The sequence below is a fragment of the Ammodytes marinus genome (assembly GCF_949987685.1).
Source record: "Ammodytes marinus genome assembly, chromosome: 4".
NCBI classification, from domain to species: domain Eukaryota; kingdom Metazoa; phylum Chordata; class Actinopteri; order Uranoscopiformes; family Ammodytidae; genus Ammodytes; species Ammodytes marinus.
The window spans coordinates 10,881,680-10,894,894 of NC_137233.1; the positions used below are offsets into that span (position 1 = coordinate 10,881,680).

A 13,215-nucleotide genomic window follows, 5' to 3' on the forward strand; every position below is an offset into this window, starting at 1 on the left:
TCAAATGTTTACATCCGCTTTCTCGGCCAGGGCTGGTGTGCTGATGGGGCATGGAGTGGGCTCTGTGGGTTTACATAACATGCAACGGCGAGTGATCTGGATCAGCGTGACACGGAACCGCTCTATCCTGAATGCATAAACCATTGGGTTGAGCGCCGAGTTCACATGGGACATGAAAATGCCTGTGTACATGGCAAACTTGGGTATGCCACACTCTGGGCAGAAGTAGGTCATGCAGTTCATGATGTGTATTGGCAGCCAACACACAGCAAAGAGGAAGACCACCAGAGCCAGGGATTTGGCCAGCTTCAGCTCCTTCCTAAGGTACCTGTCGTGATCACTGGTGGCCTCGGCGCGCTTGTTAAGCTGTCGACGGATCACCCTGAAGATCTCGGCATACAATGCGATCATTATGGACAGCGGTACCACCACCCAACCAAAGAAATTGAAGTACACCATGTAGTCCATTCTCATGACAGTGGTGAATGCACAGACGATGTCACTGGAGCTGCTGAGGTTTCCGAGAGCATCCCGATTATTCCATCCGATCATTGGAACCAAACCAGTGAGGAAGGAGAGGATCCAACACAGAAAGACTACCACATATGCCCTCCTCATGGTCACGATGGTGTTGTACCTGGGTAGAAGACAGGTTTTTCAATCACTTAATTGCACAAATGCATACTGCAGGATTAGTCGTTTTTTGAACAAGCGCCAGGCCATAGGTTATTGTCAGAAGCATTATTTCCAAGTGCCAGCTCTTGACATCAGGATCCAACTAATAAATAAAAAGTCAAATGGGTGACTGCCAAAATCCCTCAACAAATGGTGCGTATGTCAGCTGGTAGGGCGTACTGGGACATTTTAATTTGCTTAAAAGCTGTTGATGTCTAGACCATTGATTTGCATTAAATCAGGCATGGTGCCATGTCAGACTTTAACAAAGAAAAATCCTCCTCTTGGTTGACTGTGTAAGGCTAAAAGCATATACAGTAAGCTCTTTTAAGCTGAATGCAATAACAATGAAAGATCAGAGACAATTACTTCTACTATAATACTTTGCTCTTCCTGGGGCAACTTTAAAGGCAAGGCAAGTTTATATAGAACAATTAAGACACACAACAATTCAAAGTGCTTTACATGGGTACACAATACATCAAGATTAGACGTTAGAAATTGCATTTAAGAACAGACAGTAAAAACAAGTGAATACAAAATGAATAAAACATAAAAATAAAATAAAAATTACAGGTTAAAAAGGAAACAGAAAAGTCTTCAGATTTGATTAAAAAGAGCTGCGTGTTGCAGCAGACCTCACATTTTCTGGGAGTTTGTTCCAGATATTTGGTGCATAAAAACTTAAAGCTGCTTCTCCTTGTTTAGTCCTATAACTCTGGGGACTGTAAGCAGACCGGTCCCAGACGACCTGAGAGCTCTGTATGGTTCATGTCGTATTAGCAGATCAGAAATGTATTTTGGCCCTAAAACATCCAGTGCTTTATAAACCAACATCAATATTTTGAAATCAATTATTTGATTGACAGGAAGCCAGTGTAAAGACCTCAGAACTGGCGTAATGTGATCAACTTTTTTGGTCCTAGTGAGGACTTGAGCAGCAGCGTTCTGAATTAGCTGAAGCTGTCTGATTGATTCTTAAGGATGTAGGGGTTTTGCATTTTTAGCAACAACTTTGATTCAGACACTGTCATTTCTGGGAACCTATCAAACCATTTTAATGATTTCCACTCCAGCGGATGGAATCATCATTTATTTTAAGAAAGCTGTAATGGACAGGAGTGAGCAAGCTCAGACAGCCAAGGATTACATTGGCATTAGTCTCAGCTATAAATATTTTATGGTTCTTCCTACAACAAGCCTTCACTAAATGTATATTGTATTTTGTGAGGACAGAGTCATCAACACATTAATCATCCAACACAATCTTAACCACACTAATCTTTCAGTCAGTCAGTTCATGTCTAAATCATGAGGAAAAACCAAGTGACATGTTTAATAGGAACCTGTAACCAACAAAAGTTTTACAACAGGTAGGCCTACTCACTTGGTGGGAATCTTGACGCGTAGGTATCGGTCGATGGCTATGGCCAGCAGGGAGAGGATGGAGCCTTGGGTGATGATGAGCAGGAGGCAAGAGAGGAAGAGGCAGGTGTAGAACTGAGTGTGGAATCCCAGATTGATGATAATAGCCAGAGGAATGACCAGAACCCCCACAGCGATGTCCGCCACCGCCAGAGACACGATGAAACAGAAGGTGGTGTTGCGGAGAGCCCGGTTCACGCACACCACCACCACCACAAGCACATTCCCCAGCACAGAAGCCAGGGCAATAGCTGTCTCTATGGAGATGTACATCATGTCCACATTCTCCTGAGGCTTGATACCAGGAGAGGAAGACATTTTCTTTTCAGTTTGTTTTTTCTTAACCTTTCACAGATCTCGCTTACCTTTCACTCAGACGGCAACAATATGAAAATTGGCAGAAACTTCTAGGCTCCACTTTGAGGGTTTGTTCCAGCAAAAACATATTCCTCTACGTGTGTTCCCTGGCAGAAAGAAAATTGCATTTTCTCTTGCTCTCTTACACGTGCTCATGAAGGGACTTTGGATAAATGAATCCTCAGCATGTTGTTCAGGCTCCAAACAGGACTGGGTACCAGCGCATCACTACTCGTCTACATCCTCACTCTCCTCTCTTACTTACTCTCTCACTATAGTCTATAAAAAGGAGTCATAAAATCCAAGGGAGGGACTTCGCTTTCTGCAGCACCATGCAGCATTAGTTTTTCTCACGTGTATGTATGCGTGTGTGTGTGTGTGTGTGTGTGTGTGTGCGCGTGTGTGGGTGTGAATGTGTGTGTGTGGTTTTTGAGAGGAGCTATGGTCTGTAACTAATAACTGAGAGGATGCAATTTGATGAGGGTGTTGAATCTGATAGGCTCTCAACCCAAGATGGAGGTGCATTACAGCAGATTTTATCTCATAACAAATGTAATCATCTCCGCATGTAGATTGGTGATGATAATTTTCATGATTTTATATAGTTTGTCCATTAGACAGCACTGACTTGAGGTACAACAGTCAACTGCTCAGTACTTATCTTGAGAAAAAGAAACCTGCAAACCACGACTTTACATTGCAGCCTTGCATTTAATAGACATAAACCAATAATCCTGTCATAACTTTTATAATGAAACAAACAAATCCTTTCCAAATATGCTGATCTTCTTATTTTGAAAGCAAGTAATTGTGACGATGAGTTAGTTGGACCCAAAACGCAGAACACGGACACAATGAAAAGCAAAGTCTACCACAGCAGCTGAGTCAACGAACTGGCCAACAATGGGTGAAGAACCAAGATAAGACGCAGGAGCCAGAAGCTGGGAGGGAGAGGAAGGGAAACCACACCCAGGCCCAACACAAAACCACAGGCAGGGGGAGACAGACAGAGAAGCACTGGGGCACACTGGGGAAAAGCACTGGAGCACTGCCACAGCCCTGACTGTAATCTGTGTACTCCTGAACAGTAATTAAGGATGATGTAAGCAAATGATAAAACTACGAGCACTCAAGATCCACTTTATTCACCAATGCATGAGCGACATGGGATTCATTGTTGTTATGTGATGACAGACCTTTGGTGATTGAAGTCCAATTAATGAATTAACATTAGTAATATCCATAGGAGCATTTTAAACCTTAAAGAGGACTTATGATACTTTTCGACTTGTATGACCTATAAACGTTGTTATAATGATTTATAGTCATGTTTAACCATACTAGAGTATCAAATAATTACGTACATGCATTTCGACGACAAAGCAGAGCACTAAACACTATATGGCAGCCGGTCGAGCCGAACTCGTTCAAATTTCCGGATTGTTTCTGTCACGCTCGGGTCGTTTCTGTCATGTTTCCATGTATGGTAATGCTGCCGCTCAGGCAAGCTCCGGCTGCATGCCCCCAGCTTCCTGAAAATTTCCCGCTGCTGGAAGGAAGGTAACCAATCACAACGGAGTGGGGTTTGCAGCAGGGGGGGGGGAGGGGCGGAGAAGCTCAAAGCAGTGTGTAGAGAGAGACTGCTGTGCTCGCTAGGGTAAGAGGAAGAGTGTCCCGAAAATCTACATAGTTTTTTGTGATGTGATTCGTGTCAAGTTGCTCTATAGCAGTTTTTAACAAGAAATGAAGACCAGAAAAGTAGTATAATAGGATCTCTTTAATTTGAATTCCTTCATCTGCAGCAATAACCTTTTATTCAAATGTCATATTTTAGCCATGAGGTATTAAGTGGTGTTTCTTTCCAATTTAAACTTAAATGGCACTTTAAAAAAAAAAATATATATATTAATGTATTATGTCGTCTTATTCTCAAAGTTGTTCAGCATATAATTGTCCAATAGGTCCAGCCTTTCTATGACTTGGACTCTGCAGGGTAAAACTGCGGGTAGGAATCAGATCCAAAAGTCCACTTACTTACAAAAACTTAATTTAATTGCCTAATTGAATTGTCTCTCCACTCTCTGACTGCTGTCCAGCAAGTATCACTGAGCAAGCAATCACTGAAATGGTCTCCAGTTGCCTAAGGAAGCTGTTTCAATTTCTGCCCGTAAATATAGTCAGTTTGATCACTTTACTTTTTTTCATTATTTCTTTTTTTAATAGAAAGCGATGACTCAGGTTGCTGGGAAATTGCCTGGGATCTCAAGCTTTATGCAATGTCCACGATCAGACACTACATCAGTTTCATCCCCATATGCCTTCATTAGCTCAAGTGGGAGTCTAGATGCTTTATCACTTCTGGAAATACGATGACTGCTGTGTGTATCAAATATATTGGTTTTGCACTCAACAACACCATTATACTGGATTTGTTGCAGTTTGCCTGTTTCATTCCTTCCCTCTTGGATCAATCCAATTGCCCCAAAACTCTGATTTGTGATAGTGTGGTTATATTTTATGTTTTACATTTTATTTAACATTTATAAGATTGTTTAACTTTTTTAAGTATATGAGTTCAGGATATACACCACATGCAAATGAGAACAACGTGTATTAATTATAGCCTATACATTTGCCTAAATGTTTACCGTAAACATTTAGGTTAATCAGTGTAAGTGATACATCATAATTTCTTACACTGATATTCCCTTAGACTTTCTTTGGGTTGCAAAAGCAAAACACAGTAAGGGAGAATGGGGTAATCTGAGCCACTTTTTACATTTGCTCCCCTCTAAGCGAGCTAAAATTATTTATCACTCAAATGTACACGTTTGTTCCCATTAATTCAGGATGTTTCCTAGAAATGGGCATTAGCAGAATTTTTTCAAGACAAAGGGCAGTGAAAATATGATTGTTTTAAAATAAAGTTGTCATGTGGCTCACTTTACCCCAGCTGTGGGGTAAACTGAGACAGACCAGAAAAATCAAGGGGGTAAACTGATCCACTTACTTTTTCCACTCTGAAACTACCATAACAACACATATTGTAACATACACATTCCAGAACTAATGTTGGACTAGTAAAAGAATGGTGGGGTTTGGTCAATTAAGCAGAGCAAATTTTCTAAACACTTGAAAGTAACTCTGAACAAAATCAAATACAACATATTATCATTCAAAAGGTTTGAATAAGATTCAAATGAAAGATAGAACCAGTTAGATTAGAACACAGTCTGGGGGTCAGAACACAGACACTTAGAGCCAGCTTGTGTCTGGGGGTCAAAGCATAGGAAAATCAGAACCAGCTAGAACAGCCTGGGACTCAGAACGCAGGAGAAGACCCAACTGGATTATAACATCAGCCTGTCATACTCTACAACTAGGCCTACTCTACATTCCAGCCCTGAAGGTTACAGGGAAAGATGAGAAGGTGCTCTTTCCGTGTGGTTGCCCCTGGTCGTCTTCCTGGTGTATTTCCTTGGCATGATGGCTTTTCTACAATGTGTATGACATTAAAATAAAACATGTTATGTAATATTACATTAAAATATGTTTAAGACTAAACATCAGACCTGCAAACTCATAGGAGCTGAAAAAGGTGACAAACACCCGTCCCTTCTAGGGGGGTCGGGTGTTTTTCGCTGTCCAAACGATTGGCTATTGTTAAATATCATTCACACAACCAGAGTTCTCCACTATTGCCTCCAATGTCCAGCTGGGTGAAAATAATAGCCAGCTGAGATCCTGACCCTCCTAGGGGGGTCCGGGGGTATGCCCCCCCGGGAGATTTTTTTTAAACTTTTTAAAGTGAAATGCATGAATCTGGTGCACTTTGAGAGGGAAATTAAGAGGCTAAATCTGAGAAATTTTGTCTGAACAAATAATTTGGAGACACTGGGTCGGATGAATTAGAAGCTTCTTGGATTTTCCATTAAAATGTTCATTTAAAATAAAATATTATGCAGGGTCCTCTGGGTTGGGCTTGGTGCTCTTTTTCTTTTATGGGACATATTTCTCTGTAATATATTGAATACATTTAAATGCAGTGAGAGGAATGAAGCAGAAGAACTCTGTTGTCCAGCTATCTTTTTTTCCACAGACGAGGCTGAAATAGGTTAAACAGTGCATGGGCATCTGAGCCCCATTTCCAAATGTTTTTAAATAAACTCAATACACACTGGACGTGAACGTGACGTGATCAGTTAAACTTGGATTACCTCCCAAATTATTGGGCTATTAACTAGGCTATCTAGATCAAAACATTGTATTCATTTTTTTGTATGATATAATAATATGATGTTAATATCAAACACACAAACTAAAAAATAAAAATAAAAATAAATTGGGGGGGGGGGGGGGGGGGGGGAAGGCCTGTCGGTCGGCTCTGATTGTGAGCGCACTGCAGACACTTCATTTCTGCAATGTGCGCTCATTAAACTGTCAGCTTCACTTAAGAGTCCTGTGTGGGTCAACAGTGCAGTGCAAACTATGCAGCATAAAGTTATAACATTCGTCTACGACCGTGATGTTAAATCACCTTCACACAAAGTCTCCGCCCCAGCAAAGCAGCGAGTCGATCGCTGTGACGGTGAAAATCACCGGGACCCGGGAGACCCAGTGAGCGAGTGAGACGGGAACGGCTTCCGCGATCTTTTTCTATGTCTCGAGTCTAACATAGAGCCATGTCGGCAAACTGACAGCGCGACTAAATAAAGGGACTGTACAGTGAGCTGCGTCCCTCCGTTAGTTTCTGTTTCAGTAGGCTGTTACATTAACCTCTGAAGCATTGACAGTGTTTAATCAAAGCCTCTATTTTTTTATTATCAAAAGGGCTTTGATTGAGACTTTTAGCCAATTCTAAAGTCTGAACACACAGCGAACGCTGATTGGACAATACTCATGACGTCTACCAAAGATGTTTTATTGCCAAGATAACGATATTCCCTTGTCTCACACTACGGTAACTCGCCCACATAGTCCAGTCTGGGAAGCGCTGGCTGACTTCTCTGGCAGCTGCCGCTACCCCCCCCCCCCCCTCCCAAAAACAAAAACTCTTCGGATCTATACGATTCACGTGGGTCATATATTTTGATTCTAAACGGCGATTTTCGCCGAAAAGCGACGAGTTTGCAGGTATGAAACATAACTTGTGCCTCATGGTGGGGGAAAGTGAGACAGTGTCTCACTTTCCCCCACAGCATTTGGCTCATTTTCCCCCACCACCACAATTTGAGACAGGGGGTGGCTCACATTACCCGATGCCTCAGATTCCCCCGTTCTCCCCTACATTGTGTCTTTCTATAAACAGAAGTAATGAATTTGATTATGCCTTGCAGGGATCCGTTTGTGCATGTGCCACAGGGATTAGGCTACGGTCTATTACCGGTTCCAATTAAAAATAATTAATTATTCTCTACGTCCTCTCTGAGCATTCCTTCTTAATCTTTTTATTTGACTCTGACATAACGACTCAGCTGCTATGCCTTCACTGTTTGTGTCTTCAATAATTTATCAAAATTAGCCATTTTTCAAAAGGATATGATCCCTGAGCTGTCAGGAAAATGTGATGCAAAGAGCAAAATATAACATATACCCGTAACTTCCCATCAAAATAAATGCAGTGTTGGTTAAACTAGCCTATATGCGATAACTCAAATCGGTCCTCTTTTGGACAAATCTGCATGAGTGCCTATCCTATAGGCTTGTATTGAGAATGTAGCTTAGCCTATAGACCCCTTACCGTGTTTATCAACACGGCGGATGCGCGCGCTGCATGTTTGCAGAAAGAAAAATTGTTTGGCTGGTTGCCATGGTTACCCGTTTGGTTATATTGCAGTTGCGGTGTTTCTTTATAGGTACATGGTGTTAAATAGCGATGTTGTCAGCTTACTAAAAACAGTTTATCAGCGAGTGATAACATTGGTTATGCGGAAACATTAACACTATTGAACGAGATACGTCTTAATGACCCATACGCGTTGCCGGTGTTGTGCCGAATTCCCACTCCCCCGCAGGATCCCACTCCCCTCTAGTAGGCCTTTCACACCAAAATGAACCAAGAGTCAGTTCCAGGCTGGTGTTGGGGTCAGTTCAAAACTGGTTACAGCCTTATCCCAGTTATGAACCGGTTGGTTTCACATCGACCGGAGACAGCCATGGAGCCGGCAAGAGAGCAACGTCATGACGTCACTGTAAACGTGTGTGCACGTCACCCGACGCCGCTGCTCTTGTGGCTAACGCTAAAGCTACCGCTAGCTTTAAGCACAACAACAGCGGCGAATACGTCTTATTTTTACACTTGTTGGCTCTCGCTTTGCTTTCTTAAGCAAACAGGACCCATACAGCGTATTCTCGCCGGTCAATTTGATCGCTACGTTCGGTAATTATGTTATGTTTACGTCTCGTAGTAGCGGTGTTTTTAAATATGGCGGGCATGAGGTTTGAGTTGCTCTGGTTGGTCAGGATAATCCCTCCCCCAACCGTTCGCGCAAGCAGTTCTTATCAAACCCTGCTCAATCCTGGGGTATGAGTTCCCCCGGTTTTTACGGCCCGGAGCAGGCTCTCTGGCGGTGTGAAACCAAAACACTGGCTCTAACTCCGAACAAGCCCAGAACTAGCTCCGATTTTGCGGCGGTGTGAAAGGCCTACATGAGGCTTAAACGCACCAGGCTTCTCATGGTGCGTTTAAGGACAGCTCGGAAAAATGTGTTACGACATATAACAAATGGGTCTCTCTTGTAAATGAGACCCTGGGTCTCAATGAGATTTTACCTGTATAAATAAAGGTTAATAATAAATAAATAAATAAATAAATAAATAAATAAATAAATAAATAAATAAAGTGGTTGTAGAAAGTGCGGGGGACAGAGGGCACAAATCGTATAGACTCTCAAGTGCAGCACAACATAACTTATATTTTGATGAAACATGAATTAAATAGCCTACGAACAGTTTCCTCAAAGCCAGACGAAGGAACTTGGCTTGTAAAAATCGCCTCGGTTCGTCAAACTACAACTAGCAATACGCTAGGAAGGCAGTGGGGAGTGGGATCCTGCGGGGTAGTGAGAATTCGGCACAACACCTGCAGTTGAGTAGATAAATGATGAGAAGAAATGGCCCCGACGACTTCAGTGGCCGGACTGCTGTTGGAGAGTGACAGTAAAGACCGGCAGACAGATAGACAGAGAGAGGCAGAGATTCCTTTATTTCATAATTTAGCTTTTTGATTTAAAAGTGATCATAACTAGCCGTGATCATCTGTTTTTAGACTGACTCCTGCTTTCGGGGCCGTTGGGCTCACGAGCCGACCAGCTTATCAGACCAGCTGTTTGAGACGGAGATGAAAAGGAAAGTGAAACTTATGGTGGAGCAGTTAAATAGTTAAATGAATAAATATTATAACCAAACACAATAATGTGTTGTGTTCTCTGCTTTAGTAGCCTACAGTAGACTAGCACATGTCGACCCCACTCGGTTTTCGTTTATTGATTTTTCCTAAATATATGATTTAGCCTACTTACCGGCTACACGTGTACACGTGCAAACCCCTACTGCCTAGTCAAACCATAGAGTCAAACACAAGGGAAGAGGACGGAGATGTATAACGTGGGTCATTGTAAATAAGCCTCCATTGCTTTCCATTGCTATAGCCTCGTCTCCGGTCACTGTCCTTATTGTAAACATTTCACAACTCATTTAGCCTATGTAATTATACAGCGGTGAATTTGGGCATTTACTAGCTTTATCATCATTCAAACTAAAAATAAACGGTTTGTGCATCCAACAGCACAACAAGACATGATTGTGGCTCGTGTCGCTCTTGTCTCTTTCTGCAACGGACACGCGCAGTAGAGAGGCGAGTGACGCTGTGTGACGTAGACTGGTAAGGGGTCTATATGGCCTGCGCACTGTACCTGAGAGGCTAGACATAAAAGTAGGGAACAGGGCTGCCAAGTTTCACCAAAAGTTTGGAGTGAGATTTTTTGGCCGAGGGACCCAAAACCATGTCCTCTCTCCCACCCAATAATTTTTGCTAGTGTCCTGCAAGTTTATATATTGTTCATAATAAATCAGAAATAAAGACAATTGGAAAATGTGATAAAACATAAAAAACTTTATTAAAATAAACTAATTCATGAATTGCAAAGTCGTAGGACAGGTTTTAATTAAACATTGGGCGTGGACACATTATAAGTGGGAGTCTGGGGGTCCCCCCTCAGAACATGTTGAGCATTAAACACTTAATTTCCTGCATTCTGGTGAATTTTTATGAATTAATGTGTGCCTTTTCTGCATTCAAGTAAAAGAGAACATTCACGGTTTCGCTGACACAAATGTTATTGAATAGCATTCAATTAATGTGTAGTGCTTTCAAATATCTCCTGTAACCTATTGTTAAAACATTTGGTTAAACTGTAATAAAGGTAATTATTCTATATCATGTCTACTAGGCTATTGAGTACGGTATTTTACTAGCAGCATTAGGCTTTATTCAAAGAAAAAAAATAGGGAACAGTTCAACACCAATGCAAACTACTAGGCTAAAATAAAACATGGGTTAGGCCTACTTGGTCCCTCCTCTTAGGCTACCTTGATTTGTGTTATGAAAAGTGCTATAAATGTGCAATACATAGGCTACAGTTCATTACACAGAAGAATAAAAGTATTTTTATTGGCGGATGAGCCATTTGTTACTTTGCAAACCTAATTTTCAAACTAAATTACCAAAAAACAATATACAAAACGATCCAAAGATCTTCTGAATTTACTTGAGTGAAATTGAAGGGTTAATATGTTTGATGCACGCGCGCTCACCGGCCGGCGGGGACACAATTCTTATCATCGGTAACTTGGCAGGCTATCAACACACACCTCAGAAGAGAAGGTAGGCTATAGGTAGGGGGCTCGCTAGTTTGGTCTGGTTTTGCGAGACTAGGGGCTCGCCTCCCGCTTCGAATGCACAGTGCACATCAAAGCATAACGTTAATGCGCGTTCAGAAAGAGGAAGTCACGGCACTCATGTCTGTTAGCTTTTCAAAATAAGAATTTGAAAATAAAAGTCCCGCAAAACAAATGTTATTTTGGGGATTAATTTCTCCGCGTGAGAAATTTGAGGTGTGGCGTGTGAGAGTGTGAACGGGTTGATTTGCGTGTGTCTCACGGCCAAAGAGTGAGACTTGGCAGCTACTAGGGAACATAAAGTGGTGCAATCATTAAAGCTACTCTTGCTTCACTTCTAATCTTCACCAACTCTTTCCATGCCTCCCATACATGACCCATCTCTGTGCTCACGTGCAGTTGTGAGTGAGTGACGTCAGGTCATCACCGGCATTCTATCGGAGAAAATGCACCAGGGAAACTGTTTTAACTGTCGCCAAATGTACCTGAAAACATTCAGAGATAACCTACTGTCTACTGATTTACTCGGTTAAAACGTTGTGGAGATCATTTCAACTTTTTTCGTCGTCTGAGTTATCACGCTAATAGCCTACAAACTGAAACTGGTGAGTCAGTTTTGCATCTTTGATACGTTTTCCAACAGCTAGCTTGAGGCCTTCAGACCAGCTACGTTACGGTATGCTAACACAAACAAGCATACACACAATGTCTACAAGGTGCGTTTTCTCCCTTTTCAAATCTGAAACACACAAGTTGAATGAAGCCGAGCTGCCTTATCGACCTGTGGTGTATGCCACTGCTACATGTGTCATGTGCTGCGCCCTAGCGGTGTATGCTGCTCACTACATCGGCGTAGCATACCGTCCATTCAGGCTGTGCCTGCCACCTGGTCACACCACTACAGTGTGTAGGTACGTTCCTTTGGTCTGTAGTTATGATGTGTGTCATGCTTTTGGAATGTCAGTAAATGCAGGGAAGTAAATGTATAATTAGGGCATAAGCAATATAGCTGTAGGATCTGAAAATGATAGCCTACTGTGTAATGTGCATTATGTGCTTGTGGAAATATGCGTCCATTTTGCGGTTCTGAATGGATAAAGAATTAAAAAGCTGCAATAACTGTTGTAATCGAAGTGGTTTTAAATGGCCTTGCCTAGACTATGTCAGATAAACAATTTTATTTTATGAATTTTATCAAAGCACCCAAGTTTCCTCAGCATTTTAAATGTTCTGGTCCTTTTCATCGGCATAATATTAAACCCCCACAATTTAGTAAACCAATATTGGTTTACTTATTGGTTTGTTATTAACTAAAGCAATTATATTGTAATGTAAATTTAAAGTAGGCCACTCTGATTGGAGGGCCAGCATCAGGTCTCAGGATAACACCCAGCGAGGGTTTCTTTGTACTGCAGTCTGCAGCTATCATAACTTTCACATTTTGTGGTTTCTTTGTAATATGGTGCATTGAATTTCACTATTGTTTTTGCCTTGCTTGCATAATTTTCCTCTGCCATGCCAGCTCATTAATACTGGGGCTTTAAGGAAGTGAAATTGCCGATCCCATTGTGACCTTAAAACTTTTACTTACTGTCTCATTTTGTAACTGCTTTATCGCAAAATACTGGCACATGAGTCAGGACAAAAATGTACATGTCAGTGTAACTTCCAACTTATCAACAATATATTACAGCCCCATCTGATAGCATCATTTATTTGCAGTATGCTCTGTGCGATACAAAACAAAAAGTAAGTTATGCTGTTAAATGTGATTGCTTTTTAATTGTGTTCTATATTTCTTATAGTTCTGTGGATGATTATGGAAGTGAATTGCAGCAAATAGCCTAATCTGAATTATTG

At 41.6% G+C, this 13,215-nt stretch overlaps 1 protein-coding gene across 1 annotated transcript; it reads right to left on the reverse strand.

Annotated features, from left to right (window-relative positions):
- LOC307249278 (adenosine receptor A1) lies at nucleotides 1-2,418 on the reverse strand (the record flags this gene model as incomplete). The annotated part of the gene is made up of 2 exons (XM_080025927.1): nucleotides 1-637; nucleotides 2,063-2,418. 2 exons carry the CDS (start codon nucleotides 2,416-2,418, stop codon nucleotides 1-3), a joined length of 993 nt encoding a protein of 330 aa, XP_079882053.1.
- Between the last annotated feature and the right edge of the window lie 10,797 nt (nucleotides 2,419-13,215).